General features: G+C 48.5%; 1 protein-coding gene across 3 annotated transcripts in view; it reads left to right on the plus strand.

Moving 5' to 3' along the window:
* Positions 1–21,626, plus strand: part of DUS3L (dihydrouridine synthase 3 like) — a 132,761-nt gene that overhangs the window by 102,419 nt on the left and 8,716 nt on the right. For all 3 annotated transcript variants that reach the window (XM_085631168.1, XM_085631169.1, XM_085631167.1), the window contains exons 11-12: positions 4,854–4,929; positions 20,824–21,012. In XM_085631168.1, coding sequence (XP_085487294.1) covers positions 4,854–4,929; positions 20,824–21,012 — 265 coding nt within the window. The remainder of the gene's footprint in view (positions 1–4,853; positions 4,930–20,823; positions 21,013–21,626) is intronic.

Genomic DNA, 21,626 nt, shown 5'->3' on the forward strand with positions numbered 1-21,626 from the left:
AGATATCAAATAGATCGAGTGGATGCACTTACTCAAACACCATCGGACTGTCATGAATGGGAGGTCCACCAAGATCAAGTGGACTACCTTTTCCACCAATGCAGTTGCCCCACATTGGACTTGTTTGCCACCCAAAGCTATAAGAGATGCCTGTGTTACGCCAGCAGGTTTTATCACCCGGGAGCAATGCCTTTTTCATGCCTTTTTAATCCGCATCTTCGTGTACACCTTTACACTGTTTCCTCTGATCTCTTGCATCCTAAGCAAAGCTGAAACATTGTACACCGTCTCGTTTCCAAGGCCATGACCAGTATTGGTTCACCGAGCTCCTGAACTTATCTGCACACCCATTAATACAACTGAAGATGAACGCCAATCTCCTCTCCAGGCACAATGAAGAAATGATGCACTAGGACCTCCAGGTTATTAAACCTGACCGCATGGTATCTGACAACCTAAAGTTTGTCTAGTTAGATCTTGTAGCAAAATTTAGAAACATCCTGGCGCAAGCCCAGGCGCAGGTTACCATAAGAACTTATAGCGCCAAGTGGAAGCATTTCTTTTTCTGGTGCGGAATCAAAGAATTGTACCCAGAGACCAGAAAACCTTACCAAATACTTCCATATTTTCTGACCCTAACCAAGAGTGGGCTTAAATACTCATCAAGTCAAATCCATCTGCCAGCAATCTTACAATATTGAAAAAAAGAAGACATTTGTCACCACTCTTTTCCTACAGAGAATAATAAAACAATTTAAGAAGGGACCTTTCAGAGCCCTTCCTCCTGTGCAGCGCCCACTAGTACTCTGGTATCTTAGTACTGTCCTGAACCGTCTCATGCTGCCGCCTTTGGATCCACTGAGGATATCTAAAATTCATTTAATGGAGGGCAGCACTTCTCTTGTTACTTAGTCAGCATGTAGAGTAGGAGAAATGCATCCATTTACAGTGAAAGAACTCTTTATTTGCTTTACTGATGGCAAAGTCATCTTACAGACCAACCCTGAAGGTTTTACATAGGGTCCCTACTGATTTCTACCAGAATGAGCCTGTCATTCTGTGGTCCTTTTTCCCAAATCCCACAACCTCAGCAGAAAGGTCATTACACTCACTGGATGAGTGCAGGTGCATCACGTTTTATATGAACAAGACAAAATATATTCGATCTTAGCAACTGTTTATATTCTTCCGCCACCCAAGGAGAGGCCGACCCTTGTCCAAACATGGAATTGCATATTGGCCATTGCATGTTGGCTATCTCCTTCTGCCACAACAATACGAAGCATACACTCCTGGGAAACGTGAGAGTGTTTTCCACCAGGAATATGGCTACGACTGTGGCACTCTACGCTTATGTGCCTTTGCACGACATTTGCCTTGCAGCTACATGGATGAGCAGACACTTGTTAACAAAGCTACTGCCTTGATTTGAATACAGAAGCAGACTCACCAGTTACACAGGCTGTCCTCTGTGCTCCATTTCAGTGAAGGGGCACCTGCTTCCCGCTTTCTTAGATTTATTTTCATTGTAATGTTCTGCTTACTAATCTGATTCAAGCATGTGACCATATCAAATATCCAGTGCTGGAAATAAATGAGTTACTGACCCGTAAGTCCAGTTCTCCTGAGTAATATGTCACATGCAACCCTCTCTCCTGCCCAGTCTGAAGCTCATTTATTATATACTTGTCTCACACTTTGTGGTATGGAATATGAGCATTGGTGGCCTGTAGCTGGAGTAGGAGAGCTAGCACTTCCACCTCATTGGCTAATGTTCGGGTTGCTTCAAATGAGGTGGATGTGCTACAAAACAGAGACTGTTGATGAGGCATATAGCCATTTTAACAGAGTTTACTGCTTTTGAGAGAACAGGGGAGTCCCAGCCTCACAACGGGAAATGATTCAAGCATGTGATTATATAAAAGATACCAATGCTGTAGAACTAGGGTTACACATAAGTAACTGATTTATTTTATGTTTAACTACACACTTCATAGATTTTAAATTGATACTAAATGTTCCCAATTTTGTCAAAAAAGTAAGAGGAGAAACAAGTTCAAAGGATTGCCCTGGAGAACACAATTTGGCCTAACACCATGTCTTATATCTCCACCATTTCCACAGAGCTCACTATGCCATAAATGGGTTGACTTGGATGGCAAGGCTAAGTGACAACCCTTCACAGGGAAATGTCACTATCCAGGTTTACAGCACAGTGTTAATTCCCAGCATATTTAGGGAAGTGGTAAACTTGAGATGAGATGTCAATTGGTCAGGTGTCCTAGCTGTGTGGCTAAAATATACCCACTGGATCTAGCTCTGTTGTCTGACTGCTTCCACATATTGCTTACCTTCTTAGGGCTTGTGGTGATATGAGTCCTAAGATGCTTCCCTCAGCCGCTCCCTTTGTTGTCACAATTCCGGGATGGGCTAGCAGTTGCATTCACCCTCTAAAGTGTCCCAATTTTCAACACTGAGAAGGATGTGATTTCCCTTTATTCTTCTCTTTCCCAGCTGCTTGTATCTGTGATTACCTGACAATCTAGCCCCTTGTGAGCTAGTCTCATCCCAACTGAAGTGTCTTATTTCACAAGGCACCCCAGTGAGCTCCTTAAGAAGTACATATGTGGTTCTGTCTCAAGTTAGGTTTGTGGAATTCTCTATTATCTTCCCCTTATCTGCCAGATTTCCTTCAATTGCAGCCTGCACATAGAGTAAGATGCTTCAACCAGTGCTGTTCATTCATCAGTTACTATGCAGGTGATCACTCTTTATTACACCCAGACTCCTCATTCTTACTAAGTCTGGGCAGTGAAATCCACTCCGCTCGCGGAATTTGCAGAGATTTCTGCACTCTGCTTTATGTGGAGCTCGCGGAGTTCTGAAAAACTCCACTCTGCGTAGCGGAGTGGAGTTTTTTCCTCACTCGCATTTGTCGACGTCAAGTTGGCGAGCACGAGCGGGGAATCCACTTCCCAGGGAGATTTTTTCCTCGTTTGCGATCGTCAACATCAAGTTGGCAAGTGCAAGTGTGAAAACTCAACATCCTTGCGAGATTTCTCAACGCAGCCGGTCAGATTTCTCATTGCTAGTGGTCGCGAATTCTCATGACCGCTAACGTTGAGAAACAGTCCGTTCGCGTTTAGAAAGCTGCCGCTTGAGTAAAAATCTACTCAAGCGACAGAAAGGAAGCTGCGCCTGCTTACGCTGTGCATAGTGCCATTCACGATGATTGCATAGTGCAGACAAGCACCTGGCACTGAAAATCACCTCGAACAGCATTTATCAACGCACTTGTTTGATTTGCACTTCGCGGAGTTCCGCGTGGCAGAAGTCCACAAACTCCGCCCAGGCTTAATTCTTACATTTGCCTCAGGCAACAACTTTTCTGGCTGATCCTAGTGCATCCAGTTTGTGTGCCTCTCTTCAGATGGCAGGTGTCATTTTGTTAATCTGCTGTTTGTTCTGCCTTGATTGCTGCAAATCCTTGGTGACCCAGCTCACTCATTCAAGCTGCCTCCAAAGGATACTTGGGTTCGGAGACTTTTGCTCTGCACTTTAGGGGTAAGCTATGACCCTTTTAGCTCCTGGAGCCCATATGCTTGCCATAAAGCACAGCACCGTTACAGAACCACAGTTTTGTTCCACACAGCGTACCAGCGCACTTTGCTCTTCTAGTGCCATATGGGTCTTCCTGATCTTTCTGCAGTGTTTTTGTCATTATCATAACACGCAATGTGTTCTCAACATCAGCATTTCCAATGAGTCCTGGTAGAATTCTTTCATCCATCTTGTGGCCCTCTGTGCAGGGTGTCGCATACGGACACGGAGAGGCTCCTACTGTGCCGCAATCTTTGGTGAAAGTTTCAGGAGGAGAGTTTTCATCCATTTCAGGATCCCTAAATTTTATATGCCTGGAATTCAAGTGGCTACTTTTTGCTCACCACATATAACCACTACAAATTCACCTGGAGCACCAAAACACCAGTCAGAACATCATTGAGAGCTACATAGTGGTGATGACTTGTCATTGCTTCAGGATGTTCTTGATCTTGTCTGGCACCTACATCCATCCTAAACAATTTTACTGACGTCAAGTAACTTGTTCTCTGCACTCATTTACTGTTATACACATAACAAAATCACTGCTTCGTACGTTAAAATAACATTTAATTTGCATGCTGCTCCAATTATCTTTGAGTATGTTCATTTATTTTGGTAATATTTTGAACATATTTAGATTAACTTTCAGAGACCGTAAAAAAAAATATTGTTTAATGTTCATTTTATTGTTTACTCTTTGTACAGCACTGTGATGCCTAAATAACCTCGCCTGTGCTTAATGTAACCTGTGCTGATTATGAAGGACGTTTTGTGCAGTGACTACCTTGTTACCTACCATCTGACTGAAGACTTTGTAAAAGTTTTATGTGAGTTGATCAGAGGTCAGCATTGGACATAGTTTTTGAATGTGGTCTCAGCTTCTACTTTCAGACTAAATTCCAGCTAGAGCACAAACGTTTTACAACAGTCTTCACAGAGGGCCCAATAACTTTGGCAAAATCAGTGTTTGACTCAAACCTACAATTTGGTGCCTTTCAGAAACTTCAATGCGATTTGAGAGAACCTTATTGTTTAGAAGTATTTAACTTATGTTAAAGTTTACTAGCCTTTGCTTCATAATCATATAAAACATTTTCTTTCTTCATATACATACCTTCATTTGATTATATTGCTGCCTACCAAACTCGTTAACAGGCCATCTAATTCCTGCTTCTGATTTTTCATGCCTAATTGTTGCTTGAAGGGTCATTATGTCTTATTCATTTCAATATAAATTTTTATTAAAACAGGTAATGGCGATATCCTGTCTTATGAAGATGCTAATCGAGCTTTGAAGACTGATGTTTCCGGAATCATGATTGCAAGGCAAGAGTGTATATAGAACTTGAACGTTAATTTTATGGTCACTGACTGCATTTTCTGTTCATTGTGATTGGGCAAAACAAATGCAATATCTCTGCTGTCTCTAGTGAGCAGTTCTGTCACCTTTCTTGTTGATCACGAGTCTGTATAAAGACTTGAATATATTGGGCTGCATTCCCAAAAATGTAATTTGGAATGATTTTAAGACCACAGCAGGACTCAGTTTTTGTGGCTGGATTCAGTCCCTTGTTTAGTTTGGCATTTCCTTTCATTATTGTCATACATGTGTTTTTAATTGTTGACTTTTTACATTGCCACCACACTTTGCGAATGTAATGTAATATTTTTGACATGTGTGTCACTACTTACAGTACAGTCAGAAAGCGTTGCATTTGAGTGTAACTAGGCTAAGAGTTAAAACCAATGACGATGATGTTTGTAGGTAAGATTTTGATTGAAGTGTACATTTTCTGTCATTTGTATTATCATTCCGTAAAAGTTCTAGTGAAAAGAAATATATAAATATAAACCTATTCTAATTATTTGGAAGAATATCCCTTTGATACTAGTTATTGTGGCATCCATGCTTGGAATCTTCGTTGACTGGACTGGCATAGCCTAGATTCTCTATGCTCATGTAAAGATATCTTGCTTCCCAAACAGATTCATAAGTCAGGTTAAAGTGACCCCGTACTATCATCATTGAGTCACTGGGAGTTATAAACTGCCCTTCTACTGTGTTGCAGAGTTTGTGGCACATAGAGCCATAAATATTAATCATGGAAAGATTTTCCTCTGCAAGTCTAACCTGCAAGACCCATCTACTCTTAGTGGACCTTTCCCAGACAACTCTTTTAATATTTGTACATTTCACTGCCAAACGGACTACCCATTTTTATTTTTGGTCTAAAATTCCTCCCTTCTTTCAAGAGATATCGGTTCTAGATACATTTTTCACTCGATAGGATGTTTGAGGTCCTTAACGGCAAGTGCATTCTATAGTTTGCTTCGAGCAAGTGACCGACCGGTCATTATAAACTTACTCACTTCCCCCTTCCTGATCAGCATGACTGCTCCTAGGTGACACATCAAGGGTTTTTGTTTGGGATCCAGGTGGAGAATTGATTGTGTTGATTAATATTTGTTTTTCTCACTGTAATGGCTCTGTCCTGAATGGACGTGGATGATATTCTCTTGGTGCTTTATACCTGCTATTGACGTCACCGTATAGTACTCATCCAGTAAATGAAAATCATTTGCCTGTAATGTCTACTATTTGAAGCAAAGAATGCAATAAAGTTTGTTTAGAAAAAAATTAATAAATGTAACCACAACCTTCTAAGTAGAGATTATTAGTGGCAAACTGTTTTCTTTTTAATTGAATAAGAATAAAAAATGGCATTCTGAACAATGAGGCAAATATCCCTTTTTTAATTCGTTTAATTCTTTTTTTTAAAAAGCAGGAACTAAGGATAGGCAGTTATCGCTCTCGTTATATGGTGATTTGACATGGTTGCTTAAAGACAGCCAAAGTCTGCCATCCGAGTGGACAAAACTGTGTACTTTGAAGCAGTTCGTTTTAATGGGATACTTAAAATGGAAAAACAAGGTTCTGTAGTAGGGGATCTCTGTTATAGTCATAATCTATGAATAATCCCCGCCCATGTGCGGGGACCCCGGAGCAATCAAAATATCTCTTAAGCTGTCCGCATTTGCAACCTGCAAAGACACTTAAGAGACAGACAAAATAATACAGCCTAATCCCAACAAGGCTGCACTGGCCAGCACTTCCTCTGAAGTGAACACAAAAGCCAAAATAAAGTTGAAATGTCATTTTTTATTCACATTTGACATGTTCCTTTATTATCACACACTCCCTTCACCAAAATCCCTTTAAACAATAGAGAGGAAGGGGTGGACAGACAAGCCCTATAGGCTGTCATTATGTGTCTGCTAAAGGGATACCGTGCCTTTAAGAAACTCTCCAGAGACCCCCGGTATCCCAGGATGCACAGCCAACACAAGTTACTTTCAGTTCTTTTTTCCGGCTCCTGCTAGCAGGACCCTGGAGCTTGAGCTCTACCCTTTTGGGTGGTTTACTTAGTTAAAATTGGATTATTTGGATAAAAGTGGTTTCATTCGACGTCTAGAGCCTTTGTCTACTACTGCCTGCAATCTGGAGCAGTTTTGGCCCACTCTCAGCATGGCTTTATTCGATAAATGCCCTGAGTGTGGGAGGAAGAAGGCTAAGACGGACCCACATGAGGTGTGTATCCTCTGCTTGTCGCCCTCACATGTCCCAGCTGCCTGTGACATCTGCGGCACCTTTTCGAAAAGGACCCTGAGGGACCGGGAGAAGACTCGCCTTCAGGGACAGGAGAAGCAGAGGACCGGTGAGACTTCAGGGCATGGAGGGTCCCATTCCCCCTCCTCCGCCCATGCTCCAGCCCCCGGAGGGACCTCCGGGCAGAAAAAGGAGCAGAAACGACGCCTACCGGCTGGTAGGTCGCGTTCGACGTCGAAGGCGACGACGTCGACGGCGAGAGAGAAGGCACCGGTATGTTCGCCGTCGATCCAGGGCTCTGGGTCGCGGCAGCCTCGGCGTTCGACGTCGAGGGAGGGGCCGGCGGGACCCGGGACCGGGTCGCCGTCGCGGTCGACGTCGACAACACATCGACGTCGTACCGAGCCCCATGGACTGCACTCGCCGCCGTCTACCCACGGCTCGACGCTGACGGAGTCGACGCCGAGATCCCGGCGCCCGCCGTCGAGGCGGAGGCGGTCGACGCCGAGACGCAGGTCGACGTCGAGACACCAACGATCGACGTCGAGACACCACCGATCGACGTCGAGATACCACCGATCGACGTCGAGATACCAACGATCGACGTCGAGATACCAACGATCGACGTCGAGATACCAACGATCGACGTCGAGATCGCAGCAGTCGACGCCGAGGCACCGGCGGTCGACGTCGAGACGCCAGAAGTCGGCGTCGAGGAGACAGTCGACGTCGCGGCAGACACCCCGACGACGGCGATCAAGGTCGACGTCGAGGAGACTTGGTTCGACGTCGAGAGGACGGTCGACTGCGGGGCGGCACTCGTCGTCGAGGGCGAAGAGACGCCGTTCGAGGTCGAGGTACAGTTCGACGTCCCAGACATCGGGGAATACGTCCTCGGTGATTACAATCTCCAGTCGAGGATCAGGGAGGCGCAGACGTTCGCCTTCGGTGGCTTCCCCGCGGGACAGGCCCGCCAAGAAGAGGAGAGTGGCCGCGAGCCCGGACAATGATGATGGGGGCTCTCCGGCTAGAAGTGATGGGGCTTCAGACCATCTGACCCCGCTGCGTACCCAGCGGCCCCCTTTGCCTCAGGTGCCCGACCTTCCACCGGCGCCTCCACCGGTGCCTGCACTGCCTCCTCCTCCTCAGCCTCCTCCTCCTCCTCCTCCTCCTCCTCTTCCTCCGCCTCCTCTGCCTCCTCCTCCACCTCCTCCGCTGCCTCTGCCCGTGCCTCAGCTGCCTGCCTCACCACCGCGGCCACCGCCTCCTCCCCCGAGGGTCCCTCACCGGCAGAGATCTCGCTCTCGCCCTCGCAGGCGCTCACGGAGTAGGCGCAGATCCTCCACTCGCTCTGGACATGGTCGACGGAGGTATCGGTCCCGTTCCAGAGGGTCGAGGGGCACGTACTCTCCGGGGGCTGGCAAGTATTCGCCCTCGCTGTCAGAGACGCCTCCTTCCCGCGTCTCTCCAGTGGATGACATTGCCACGTTCCAGGAGGTGTTGCTGAGAGGGGCTGCGAAGTTGGGGATATCAGTGACTACCCCTATTCCCACTACGTCTGTGATTTTTGAGACTTTGCATAAAGTACATCTGTCGCGCCCCCTCCTCCCGCTGGTCCCAGGACTGGAGGAACCTGCGATGGAGGTGTTCTTAACGCCGGCTGTGGTGAAGCCGGCGCCCTCGAGACTGTCAAAGAAGTACAGGGCCCCTGACTCGGATCCGGCGTTCCTCAGAGTGGACCCCCCACCGGATTCCGTTATCGTGGCGGCGGCTCGTAAGCAACACTCTACGACGCCTTCCTCCACGGCTCCCCCGGATAAGGAGAGTCGCAAAATGGACTCCTTGGGGAGGAGGATGTGCTCCACGTCGGCTACTACAATGAAGGCCGCTAGCGCCTCCGCTCTGTTGGGGCGCTATGACAGGTCGCTTTGGGACTCCCTGCAACAGTTCGCGGCCTCCCTGCCCAGAGACAAGAGGGAGGATTTTCAGGAGGTGCTGAACGAGGGCATGATGGTCTCTAATCAGATCATCAGTGCGGCGGGGGACGTATCGTTGTTGGCGGCCCATGGGTACTGCCACGGCATACATATGAGGAGGCATTCCTGGCTGCGGCTGACTCCGCTCAAGCCGGAAGCGCAGCAGAAGATCGCCAATCTACCATTCTCTGGCACGACGTTATTCGGGTCGCATGCGGATGACGAGATGGCCCGCATGAAGGCTGAGGCGGAGACCCTGAAGGCGGTGGGGCTGGAGCGGCCTAAGGAGCAGAGGAGGTCCTTCCGTTCCTCGGGCAGGCGCTACACCAAGCAGAGGGGCCAAGGGCGTCAGTCGGGCCCCCAGCAACAGCCCCAGCAGCAGCAGCAGTACCACAGGCAGCCCTTTCAGAAGCGCCAGAGGGGCAGAGGCCAGCACCAGTCCTCGGCGGGGAACAAAGGCCCGTCCGGGTCGAAGCCCTGAAAAGTTACTTCCCCCTCATCCGTTACCCGCTCCGGTGGGGGGAAGTATTCAACACTACCTGGCAGAGTGGAGGGCAATAACACAGGACAAGTGGGTGCTGAATATTGTTTGCAATGGCTACTGTCTTCGTTTCACCAGTTCGCCTCCACAGATTCCACCAGTGCGCTCCCTTCACATGGTGCGGGAGCTCCAGCGGGAGGCGGACGTTCTATTAAAAAAGAAGGCGATAGAAGCTGTTCCTTTGAGGCAAAAAGGAAAAGGTCTCTACTCACGGTTCTTTCTCGTAAGAAAAAAAGACAAGAACGAGTTCAGGCCTATTCTGGATCTGCGTCAGGCAAACAGGTGGATCCGGCGAGAAAAGTTCCGTATGTTGTCCCTGCATCAGATTTACCCTCAGTTGCATCGAGGAGACTGGCTGTGCGCCATAGATCTGCAGGACGCTTACTTTCATGTGCCGATCGCACCGAAGCATCGCAAATTCCTGAGGTTTCTGGTAGGCAACAACCATTACCAGTATTCCGTACTCCCGTTTGGCCTGAAGTCTGCGCCACGGACGTTCTCCAAGTGCATGGCAGTGGTCGCGGCACACCTGCGGAAGACCAAGGTGTTTGTGTACCCTTACCTGGACGACTGGTTGATCAAAGCGTCCACTTATCAGGAAGCCCAGTGCCATTTCAACAGGACGGCGGCTTTGCTTCACCGTCTGGGGCTGCACATCAACATGACGAAGTCAGTGCCGATCCCTGTGCAGTGTCTCCAGTACTTGGGGGCTTCAGTCAATACCTTGACCGCAAGCGTGTGTCCTTCGGAGGAGAGACGCTTATCGATCCGTGGGAAGGCTCTGCATCTCATCTCAGCCCGCTCTCCTACGGTGAGGACGGTGTCTTCATTACTGGGGTCGATGGCTTCTTGCATCTTCCTCACCCCCAATGCACGTCTGCATATGAGGCCCCTGCAGGAATGTCTGGAGGATCAATGGGACCAGAGGAGGGGGCGTTGGGAGGACAAGATCCAGTTGTCTCAGCACGCTCGGCAGTCTCTGAAATGGTGGTGTTCCCCAGGGAATGTCTGCAAGGGGACCCCTTTTCACAAGGACATTCCGGCCCAGACCATAGTGACCGATGCGTCTCTCCAGGGCTGGGGAGCGCATTCGGGCCCTCTTCAGATTCAGGGGATATGGTCGCAGATGGAGACGACCTACCATATCAACTTTTTGGAACTCAGAGCAGTACACTTGGCCTTGAAGGCGTTCCATCCCTCCTTCAGGACGTCCTCCCTGCTGGTTCAGACGGACAATACTACGACCATGTATTACCTCAACAAGCAGGGGGGCTCCCGGTCACGCACCCTGTCTCGGGAGGCACAGGCGATCTGGAACTGGCTGGTGGCCAGGAATCTGACGATCACGGCGACCCACCTGCCGGGAGTGCAGAATGCCCAAGCAGACGCGCTCAGCAGACTCGTTCAAGAGAACCACGAGTGGGTGCTAAACGACGACGTGCTAAGAGACGTCTTCGCAGAATGGGGCACTCCGGATATAGATCTGTTCGCCACGGCAGAAAACAGCAAATGCCGCGACTTCGCGTCCAGGTACTACCAGCCAGGGACGCTGGGGAATGCACTATGGATCAGCTGGTCCAACAGCTTTCTCTACGCCTTTCCACCCATTCCCCTGATTCCGGCGGTGCTGATCAAGCTGTCGCAATCCAGAGCCAGAATGATCCTGATTGCTCCGGAGTGGCCGAGACAATGGTGGTTCACCGACCTTCTTCACCGGTCTGTTCTGCCACACCGGCGCCTGCCGTGCCGGCCAGACCTCCTCACGAAGTTCGGAGGGCAGATGGTTCACCCCAATCTCTCGTCCTTGAGTTTGGCAGCATGGCTCCTGAGCTAGTGCAGTATGGACACTTGAACTTGCCTCAGGACTGTATGGAGATCTTAAAAGAGGCTAAGAGACCGTCTACGAGGACCTCCTACGCCTATAAGTGGAAGAGATTCTGCTTATGGTGCAAGGCGAAGGACTTTGACCCTACCTCCTGTAAAGAAGACGTTATTTTGCCTTATCTGCTGCAGTTAGCTCAGTCTGGGCTTAATTTCCAATCTATTAAGGTTCATCTCGCAGCTCTGACTGCGTATAGGAAGGGCCCTTCTCAAACTTCTTTTTTTCAAATCCCTGTGATTAAGGATTTTTTGGAGGGTTTGCGTAAGGTGTTTCCCCCTGTTAGAAGGCCTTCTCCACCTTGGGAATTGAATGTGGTGTTATCTAGATTGATGAGGGAGCCTTTTGAACCTATCCATAAGGCTTCGCTGCAGCATTTGTCTTGGAAGGCGGCCTTCCTTGTAGCCATTACATCGGCCAGGAGGGTGAGTGAGATTCAGGCTCTGTGTTGCCAAGAGCCGTATACTGTTTTCCATGCTTCTAAAGTAGTGATGCGTACCCATCCTAAATTTTTGCCTAAGGTGATATCAGATTTCCATGTGAATCAGATGATAACTTTGCCTACGTTTTTTCAGCATCCTTCCTCTCCGGCGGAGAGGTCTCTGCATTCACTTGATGTGCGTAGGGTGTTGAAATTCTACCTGGATAAGACAAAAGATATCCGCTGGTCGGATCAACTGTTTGTTAATTATGGTTCGGTAAGAACTGGTTTAGCTACCTCAAAGCAGTCCATTTCCAGATGGATTGTTTCCTGTATTCAGCTTTGTTACCAAAAAGCTAATAAAACATTAGGGGGTAAGCCTACAGCACATTCGACTAGAGGAAAGGCGGCTACCACCGCTTTGCTTAGGAATGTTCCCATTGCTGACATTTGTAAGGCTGCCACCTGGAAGTCAGTCCATACGTTTACAAAGCATTACTGCCTGGACTCTGATGCTAGGGCAGATGCGCAGGTTGGACAGGCTTCGCTAAGGAATTTGTTTGCACAGTGATTTGTTGGTGGTTGGTCTTACTCCACCGCTTCTTGTTGGTTGGGATGGGCTTGCCATTCTATTCATAGATTATGACTATACACAGAGATCCCCTACTACAGAAGGAGTAGTTTCTTACCTGTAACTCCAGTTCTGTAGTAGGGGTATCTCTGTTATAGTCATAAGCGACCCTCCCTCCTCCCCGGTGGAGTAACCTGACGGTATCAGGCCTGTTGTTATACACCTTCAAAAAGAACTGAAAGTAACTTGTGTTGGCTGTGCATCCTGGGATACCGGGGGTCTCTGGAGAGTTTCTTAAAGGCACGGTATCCCTTTAGCAGACACATAATGACAGCCTATAGGGCTTGTCTGTCCACCCCTTCCTCTCTATTGTTTAAAGGGATTTTGGTGAAGGGAGTGTGTGATAATAAAGGAACATGTCAAATGTGAATAAAAAATGACATTTCAACTTTATTTTGGCTTTTGTGTTCACTTCAGAGGAAGTGCTGGCCAGTGCAGCCTTGTTGGGATTAGGCTGTATTATTTTGTCTGTCTCTTAAGTGTCTTTGCAGGTTGCAAATGCGGACAGCTTAAGAGATATTTTGATTGCTCCGGGGTCCCCGCACATGGGCGGGGATTATTCATAGATTATGACTATAACAGAGATACCCCTACTACAGAACTGGAGTTACAGGTAAGAAACTACTCCATCTTGCTCAAAGCCGCAGCCATTTGTCTAGTTTATATGCAAAGGTGTCTGTTTGTTTATGAATTTAATGTGCATGCCATGCCTTCCGTAAAGCAGGTCTTTAGAAACCATGAATCTTTGTAGCATGCCTTACAGAATTGTCGTACCTTATAGTGTCCTGAAATATTCTATTTTATGCTGGGTTTAATTTTTTTTATTCCTAAGCGTTAATTAGCTTGTTTTCCCGTTGCTGAAAGACATCTTTAAGCATGCAGTGAAAACTTTTCAGTTACTCCACAAACATTCTGCAATGCTGCGATTAGATGATCAGCTTGGTGAAGCTCTTGTAGAAAGTTTGGTCATATTACTTCTAATCTGATAGAGACATCTAGCCGCAGATTCCTTAACTTAGAATTATCCCCAGGCGTCAGACTGGATCCGGAAAGCTTTTGCAGCAGCACCTCTGCACGCCGGGGGTTGGCGCCACACAACCCCGCCCTGACGTCGTCCACGATGTGACATCAGTGAGGTCATACAAGTCCCTCCCAGCACGCTGATGTCAGTTTTTCCTTCTTTTCCGCGTGCAACGCGGATCCGGAGTAAGCGGTTCCTCTGGCCTGTTTTCAGGCCCCTTTTGACGCTTTTTGCGTCTGGAAAAGTGTGCGATGCCTTCGGGCTTTAAGACGTGTGCCTCCTGTTCGCGGCAAATGTCCACCTTATCTGCATGTGGTGCCTGGGCGAACACCACGACTCGACGGATTGCAACAACTCAAGCCGAAGTCCCGGCGGGAGCGCCGGATGAAGCTACTTTCGGCTCGCCTGTCCCGGTCGGAGTAGTCACGGCCCCCAGCCTCCTCTTCGGCGGCAGGTCCAGGTAGCAGAGGGTTCCGTTTGCGTTGTCGGTCGCCATCTGGTTCCCATGTACGTCGCTCACCCATCCCTGGTAAGCCCTGGCGCCGAGATCATCGACCTCCCTTCCTCCTGTTGTAGGGGGCACTAGTTCCCGGACTTCTCCGGACGTGCGCCCCCGAGAGTGTGCCCTCCCCTATCTGCCATTTCCTGGCACGGGGGGGACCGGAACCCAGATGGCAGCTTAAGCCGCAGCCCTGCAGGCCTCCCTTAGGTCCCCTCCTTTCCCTCGGGCGTCCTCGGACCCCCCGCTGCATGCGGGGTCTCCGGTGGACTCGCCGGTGGGTTTGCCCCTGGCGCAGACTGAGCACCTTGCCTCAGGTGATGGAGGTATGGCGTGGTCAGGGCGCGGCCCGGCTGGGTCTCCCTTTTTGGCCCATAGCACCCCTAACGCATTGCATAGTCCAGTGGGGCTCCCTGTGGCGTCGCAGGTGGTCGCTGATACTCGCAGCTCATCTCCGAGTCCCCCTCGGCCCTCCGGACAGGCGGCTGCCTTTTCGGAGGCTGAGCCGGTGCCGTAGACTTGCCTCTCCTGCTCAGGCTCGATTCCTTACTTCGGAACCGGAGCCCGTTGTGGCCTGGCCTGCCTCAACGCCAGGTCGTCAACTCTCTCTGGGAGGTCGGCGCCGGATCATCGACTCAACTCAGGGGAAAGGTCGGCGTTACCCCGACTTTTGTCGATGCCGGATCCGTCCTTGCCTGTCCCCCTCCCCCTTGGAGTTTGTGGCTCCGGCGGACTCTCTGCCTCCTCAAGGACCCTCATTCGTCCATGGGGCTTCCTCCCTTTGGACATTGGTCCGCTCCTCCTTTCATCGGACAATCCCCTTGGAGTGGGTGGCTCAGCTTACAGCCCTCACCCACGGAGGGCTACCGAGACTGGTGTTGCCTTTGTGAGGGTTGTTTCTATGGCCGCCCGCATTCTGCGTATGCAGCCCCCTTCAGTTCCCCTGCCTGTTGACCCCCCTGTTGGATGTTCTCCACCACGGTTCGGGGAATGTAGAGCTGCTTCTGCCTTTCGAAGCCTCCCTTTATGATGCCCTTCTGGGGACCTGGGCTCTGCCGGCGTCTGGTGATCCGGTGGCTCTTTCCATCATGCACCGCCACCGCCCTGCCCCGAACGCTTCGGTTTGCTTGTTTGTTCATCTGGACGTTCGGGGCTCGTTCTGCAAGCTGCCTTTCCTTCCTTGCCTCCGCTGTTGCTTCCTCCCTCCTGGGAGTCTAGATGGTTGGAGTCGTGGGGTCGTAATATTTTCGCCTCCACTGGTGTGGCTCTTCGCTCCTTCAATACAGTGTGTGTGTGTGTGTGTGTGTGTTGGCTCGGGCTACTTCTGCTCTTTGGGACTCTGCCGAGTCTCTTATCTCTTCGACCTCTGAGAGCGCTTGTACTGACCTCCTCCATCATATCCGTGACGGATGTGACCTGGCAGAATTTACTATCCGGTCGGCCCTGGATACCTCCGACTCCTTAGGCCGGGCTATGGCCGGTTCTGTTGCACTACGCTGCCATGCTTGGTTGCAGGATGGGGTCTTCCCGGAGAATATTCGGGAGCGCCTTGTTGACCTGCCTTTTGATGGGGTCCTTTTGTTTAATACCCACGCCGACTCAGCGCCTCCTTGCGGGCTTTCACCCCCCACACCCCCCCCCATAGGCATGGCAGGTCTCATGTCATCCTACCCTGGGGTGGTTACCCCTCCTTCCTTTTGCAACTTTCATTCAGCGTCCACAAGTTGGACTGTGCGTTTTTGGGCTGACAGTAAGCCGACTGTGGTGGTGTTCCACAGGTTGTTCGTGTCTTGACCTCTGACTGTGGATTACCCTAAGAGGTGTTCCTCTGTTTTTTGTGTTTTTTGGGGCATGATCTACCCCAGGTGGGGTACCTGCATGCTATTGTGTAGCTCTGCTCCGTGCCAGGCGGGCGTAGAGGTCTCTTTGGGCTCCTCCCATTCCCTGGGGTCATTATCTTACCGTTTAGGGTGGTTTTCCGGGTTGTGCCTTCTGGCACTGCCTCCCACAGGCCACAGGTTCCGCCCTGCTTGCGCCTTGTGTGTGTTTCATACTCCTCTTCTAGAGGTTTTTTCCTTGTTACTGAATGTTCTTCAGCCATTGTCCCTTGGGACGTCCTTTCAGTGTGTTTAAACACTCTTCTTCCGAGGCTGCCACTCTGCCGCCGGTGCATTCGGCGGGTTCCTGCTATAGCGCCTGCAGCTGCGTTGGTCTCGTGGCTTGCCCTTTCTATATATACCCGCATGCTGATGTCCACTGGGTGTCCTTTTTATACGCCTCCGCCTTTAATCGTTTCTGCGAGGTCTGGTCATATATACCTGTTTTTCGGGGAGCAGTTGGGTGCCTTGTGCTCAGGTTTGCCATCGTTCTACACGGCGGCTTTTTTCTTTTGCACGTTTTATAGTGCCTTTTCATGCTGCTTCGGCAACAAGGGTTCCCATGGTTCTGCTCCCTTGGTTGAGCCTCCTCTTCTGGATGCTCTTCTTCTTGGGGGTCTTGTCTGTCCCGTTCATGTATTAAACAGTCCCTCTCTTCTGTGGGGGTGCTTTTCTCCTCCCAGTCGAAGGTGGTGGTTCCGGAGATCTGAGGTTGTTCTCCACAGCTCTGCGTGCACTTATTCATGGTTCCTATAGGCACCTTTGGTGACTCGGATGACACACCCTTCAGATGTGTGTTTTTTCCTTCAGGTTTCACCCTTATCTGTGTCTGGTGTGCCTGCGGGACAGTTCCTCTTCTGGGACACGTCACGGGTGCTGCGTCCTTCATCTCGGTCTCCCTATGGGTGCGTTCTTCCCCTTGGCCTTCAAGTTGCCTTGTTGGGCAGTTCCTTAATCGTCTTAGCCATGCCACTTGCTTTGTCTCCGTAGCTGTCTGCTACGTGCATGTTCCTCGTTGTGGTCCGCCTCTGGTGTGCTTCAGCGGGTTGCTGTCCGACCATGTCGCTTTCTTGTGACTGAGTATTGCACTTGGCGTGTCTTGTGTTTCACGCCTGCGCTTCTGGGACGTTGCTCAGTCCCTGCCTCTTGCCCTCCGCTTCCTGGCTGCTGCCTGTCCGGCCTCCCTTGTGTAGGCCCACCGGGTAGGCTCGGGTTATGTCACTCCATGTTGTCCTTTGGATCTTAGTTGGTGACAACTTAGCGGCCATTGGGCTCTGGGAGTAGTTCTTCTTCCTTCCCTCATCATGGACTCTCTCTTCTGCTCTGTGATTGTGGCTTAGTGCCGTTATTCCATCCCGTATTCACACAGGTGAGGTCCTGTGCCCTTCTGGTCGTCTTGTGGTGCCTTTGCCTCCCATTGTCTTTTGCTCTTCCGAGCTGCTTGGTCTGCTGATTGGCTTCACTGCCACAGCTTTCCACGTTGTTCGTCACCCTGTTACCGGCTCAGTGCTCTCGGGCACTTTCTATTGTTCTGTCGCAGACCCACCTCCCCCTTGGGGTATGGGTGTGGTATCTATTCTAAGTTAAGGAATCTGCGGCTAGATGTCTCTGTCAGATGTACGAGTTACTTACCTTCAGGAACAATATATCTGGTAGAGACGTTGTCTAGCCGCAGATTCCTTAACGCCCACCCATCCTCCCCGTTCTGAGAGGACCTCTCCAGGCGGGGTTCTCCACATTGCCTCCTTTCAGTTGGCACTGGTCTTCATCCAGGGTGGTCAAGTTGGTGCGACCCTAACAGACTTTGCCTTCTGCAGCCGCCTCCCTCTGGGTGGCTTCTCTTCCTGTGGAGTGGTGCTTTTCGCTTTCGCCTTCAACAGAAGATTCATTCTTCCCTTTCTCTGCATTCCGCCACTATGGTCCTTCCAGTGTGGGGTCTTCTCCTGTTCTTTTCCCTCCCTCCATCGGTTTAGGGTTTCTTGTCTCCTCTGCAGTCACCTCTTTTGGGGTCTATTGGGCTGTGCCTCGGTCCTTTGATCTCTACAGGGGAATGCGCCAGTCCTTGTAATGTCACCTCGTAGTGGGTTGTTCTTCCTGTACTCTGCCCTTGTTGGCCAGCACAGTTCTGCGTTGTAATGGCAGCCTTCCTGATGTCTATCAGAACATTCTTCCCTTGTTACTCAGCCTCTGGGGAGGGTCTATGCCTCGCTTTGCGGGGTTGTTCCTCAGAGCGGTGCTCTGCCCTTGCTTCTTGGTTTTTTGGTATACAGTGTTTAACACTGTCCTTTATGATGATGATGTTATGCACCATCCGATTTCTTGGTTTTATGGATTTCTTCTCCTTCACACACTGTTCCCATACTTTCACAGTTTTGTTGGTGGCTCCGCATTGTGCCGCAGAAAAGTTTGTCCGAAGAAAACTGACATCAGTGGACGACGTCAGGAGGGGGTCGTGTGGCGCCGTCCCCCGGCGCGCAGAGGTGCTAATGCAAAACTTTTCCAGATCCAGTCTGACCCCTGGGGATCATTCTAAGTTAAGGAATCTGCGGCTAGAGAACGTCTCTACCAAATACATAGTTACCGAAGGTAAGTAACTCGTACGTTCGGTTCATCTGTCCCTTTATGTCTGTTTTGTTTTTCAGACTTACAACGAGTCTGAAGCAGGGGAAGCTAGATGGATCTGGAAATCTTAATGAATAACTAATCCCACTTTTTCCATTTGAACCCATCCCTGTCCCCATATCAGTGTGCTTTAGGTGTTTACTGAGAAAAGAATTGGGGTTTGGGGATGGTTTGAAGCAAAGAGTGTAGTACCAGCTGGTGCGCACCTACCCCAACACTAAGCGTTGCAGCAGTGAGTAAACTACATAGAAGGTAAAAATGATTTATCAAAGTACCCAAAATCAATCATCTTTGCTGAAACTCAATGTGACAATAAAGATGGAAAAACAAAACATGTGAAGATGAAGAGAGACTGTGGCTTGCTCCTTCCCTTTGGCAATGTCTCGTGCAGATATAAAGCTTTGTTCTCTAGGTTTAAAAAACATTAATTCACCAGTGCTGCTGCAAAACCCTAAAGCAAACTTTAAGAATTAACTTTTAAATCACAAAATGAATTTTTTTTTCTGAGGCAAGTGAGGGGTCTTTTTTAAGATTCCGATTTTCCAGCAGTGAAAGAGAGCGTAGTAACAGGAACTAGATGAGGGAAAGTTTGCAAAGCGAGAGAGAGACTGTAACTGCATTATTTGTTTCTGGATAATGATCCAAGCTAAGTATATTGTAAAAGATATTTGGTCACAATCCTGAAGAGGAATTCCCCAGGGGAAGTTTGTTTTCACCTCCTTGTTTACCCTACATGATATTTTGCCTGAAGACTGTTTCATTATGCAACTGTAATACAGTTATTAGGCAGGTACCAATGCCTAGTTATAAGCCTAACTGCAATCATCACTTCATTGAACGTTAAAGGTCACCTCTGCAAATGATCTAGGGCCCTTTGTTATTTAAGAATGCATTAGCCACACAATTCTCTTTTATAGGTGATACACTTTTAAAGCTAAAGATTCCAAGTAATTTATTAGGGAAACGTTGACACTACTTCAGCACTACCATCGTATGTTTTCTTACGCAGACAACACACAAATTATTTTTTCTTTGTCATCTTCACGGGGGTACAATCCTGATGCCCTGAACCGCAGTCTAAGATGAGTTGCTTCCTGGATGGAAAGTAACTTTCTTAAACTCAACAGTGATAAAACTGAGGTTATGGTTTTAGGCAGGAATCCACACCTCTGGGGTCCACAACATTGGTCTGAGTCTTTGAGGGTTCTTCCAACTCTATTCCCCAAAGTAAAAAGCTTGGGATTATGGCTGGATGAAACTCGGTCTATTCGTCCCCAAGTGGCCTCCACCTGTTTTGCCGTGATGACGAGGGTGAGGAGGATTATTTGGATCATTCCTCACTCGGCAAGAAGAACACTGATTCAGGCCCTGAAAATCTCACAAGTGGATTACGGTAACATTCTCAATCCTGGGAATTGACAAGGCCTGTATTCGTCGTCTGCAGGCTATGCAGAATTTAGCTGCAAGACTCCTTTTTTTGGCTTCTGAAGTATGCCCTGGCTTCTCCTATTCTTCACGAACTGCACTGGATTCCAATTAAAAAGAGGGTGCAATTTAAAACTAGGTTTCATTTTTGAATCCAGAACTGGACGTGGCGCTCTCTATTTAGAAGATCTGGTCTCTTCCTATTAGCCCAGCCGTAGGCTGAGATCTAAGAATCAGGCTTTATGCCGCATGCCCAGAATTTGCCTGTCACGCACAAGAGGTCGCTCCTTCGCATACCTGGGCCTTAAACTTTGGAATGCCCTTCAGGAATTCTTAAGACACTGCAAATCTCTGCTGCTATTTCGCAAGCACCCTAAAACTTGGTTATTTCAATCTTTCAGTTAAACACTTGTACCTATGCTTAGCGCCTGGCAACCCGTTGGGTAGCCTTGCGGTCGGAGTGGAAATAATGATAATACCGTATCTCAAACAAATGTGATTCTAGAGCTCTTCATTCTTCCAAATGGTTTAATAAACCCACTTCATGAGAGTGGGTTTGACTATATAAATTGACTGAACTAGCTGTTGATGACTCTGCTAATAGATGTCTGTAAATTAGTAATTTCGATTTCTCCTAAATCATTTCCAGTGTCAGGAAAACAAACCTGTCTATAAACTTGTGCCAACAAATATCTTTTTTTTTTTTTTTTTTTTTTTATAGAGGGGCACTGGTAAAACCTTGGCTTTTCACAGAAATTAAGGAGCAACGCCATTGGGATATTTCTTCTAAAGAGAGGTTGGACACCCTCCAGGATTTCACCAACTTTGGCTTGGAACATTGGGGTTCAGATACTCAAGGAGTGGAGAAAACCAGAAGGTTCATGCTAGAATGGCTTTCCTTTTTATGCAGGTAATCAGTGCATTTCTTCTCTTGTATACAATCATCTTTTATAATCGTACTTTTTCATTGTTGAGGTTGACCGGTCACAGAAAAGTGAACTGAAGGGATCAAGCAGTGATCAATTGTCATGCCTTTTGTGCGATGTGAAATATGTAAATAACATAGCAGTATAATTTGCAAGTTCAAGATTGCTTGTGAGACCATTATAAAGAAAGCGTTGCATTTTTTCTGTTTGCCATGTTCAGATTAATGTCCCCTTGTTTCTCACTGGAGTGGTGATAAAACAATGCAGCTAGGTCACTTATTCTATAAACAAGTTATCCAGGGAAATACCTAGCCTGGATATTCATGTGGTTACTGTATTGTTTTTGTAAAAAATAAAAACCTCTAGCATAGTCTCGTTTCCACAGATTCATGGAATGTCCTGTTCCAGTTAAGGAACTATGAATATTCTCGTAGGGGATTTCCATTTATAGTCATAAGCGATGAATAGTCCCGCTCAAATGCGGGGACCCAGAACAGTTGTTTTAAATATATTTGCGTAAGTGTCTATTTTTACCTTTCTTCAAGAAGGCCTGCAAAGACACTTAAGAGAAAGATAGGTTATGCAGGCTATTTACCTA

The sequence above is a fragment of the Triturus cristatus genome, chromosome 10 (assembly GCF_964204655.1).
Source record: "Triturus cristatus chromosome 10, aTriCri1.1, whole genome shotgun sequence".
NCBI lineage: Eukaryota > Metazoa > Chordata > Amphibia > Caudata > Salamandridae > Triturus > Triturus cristatus.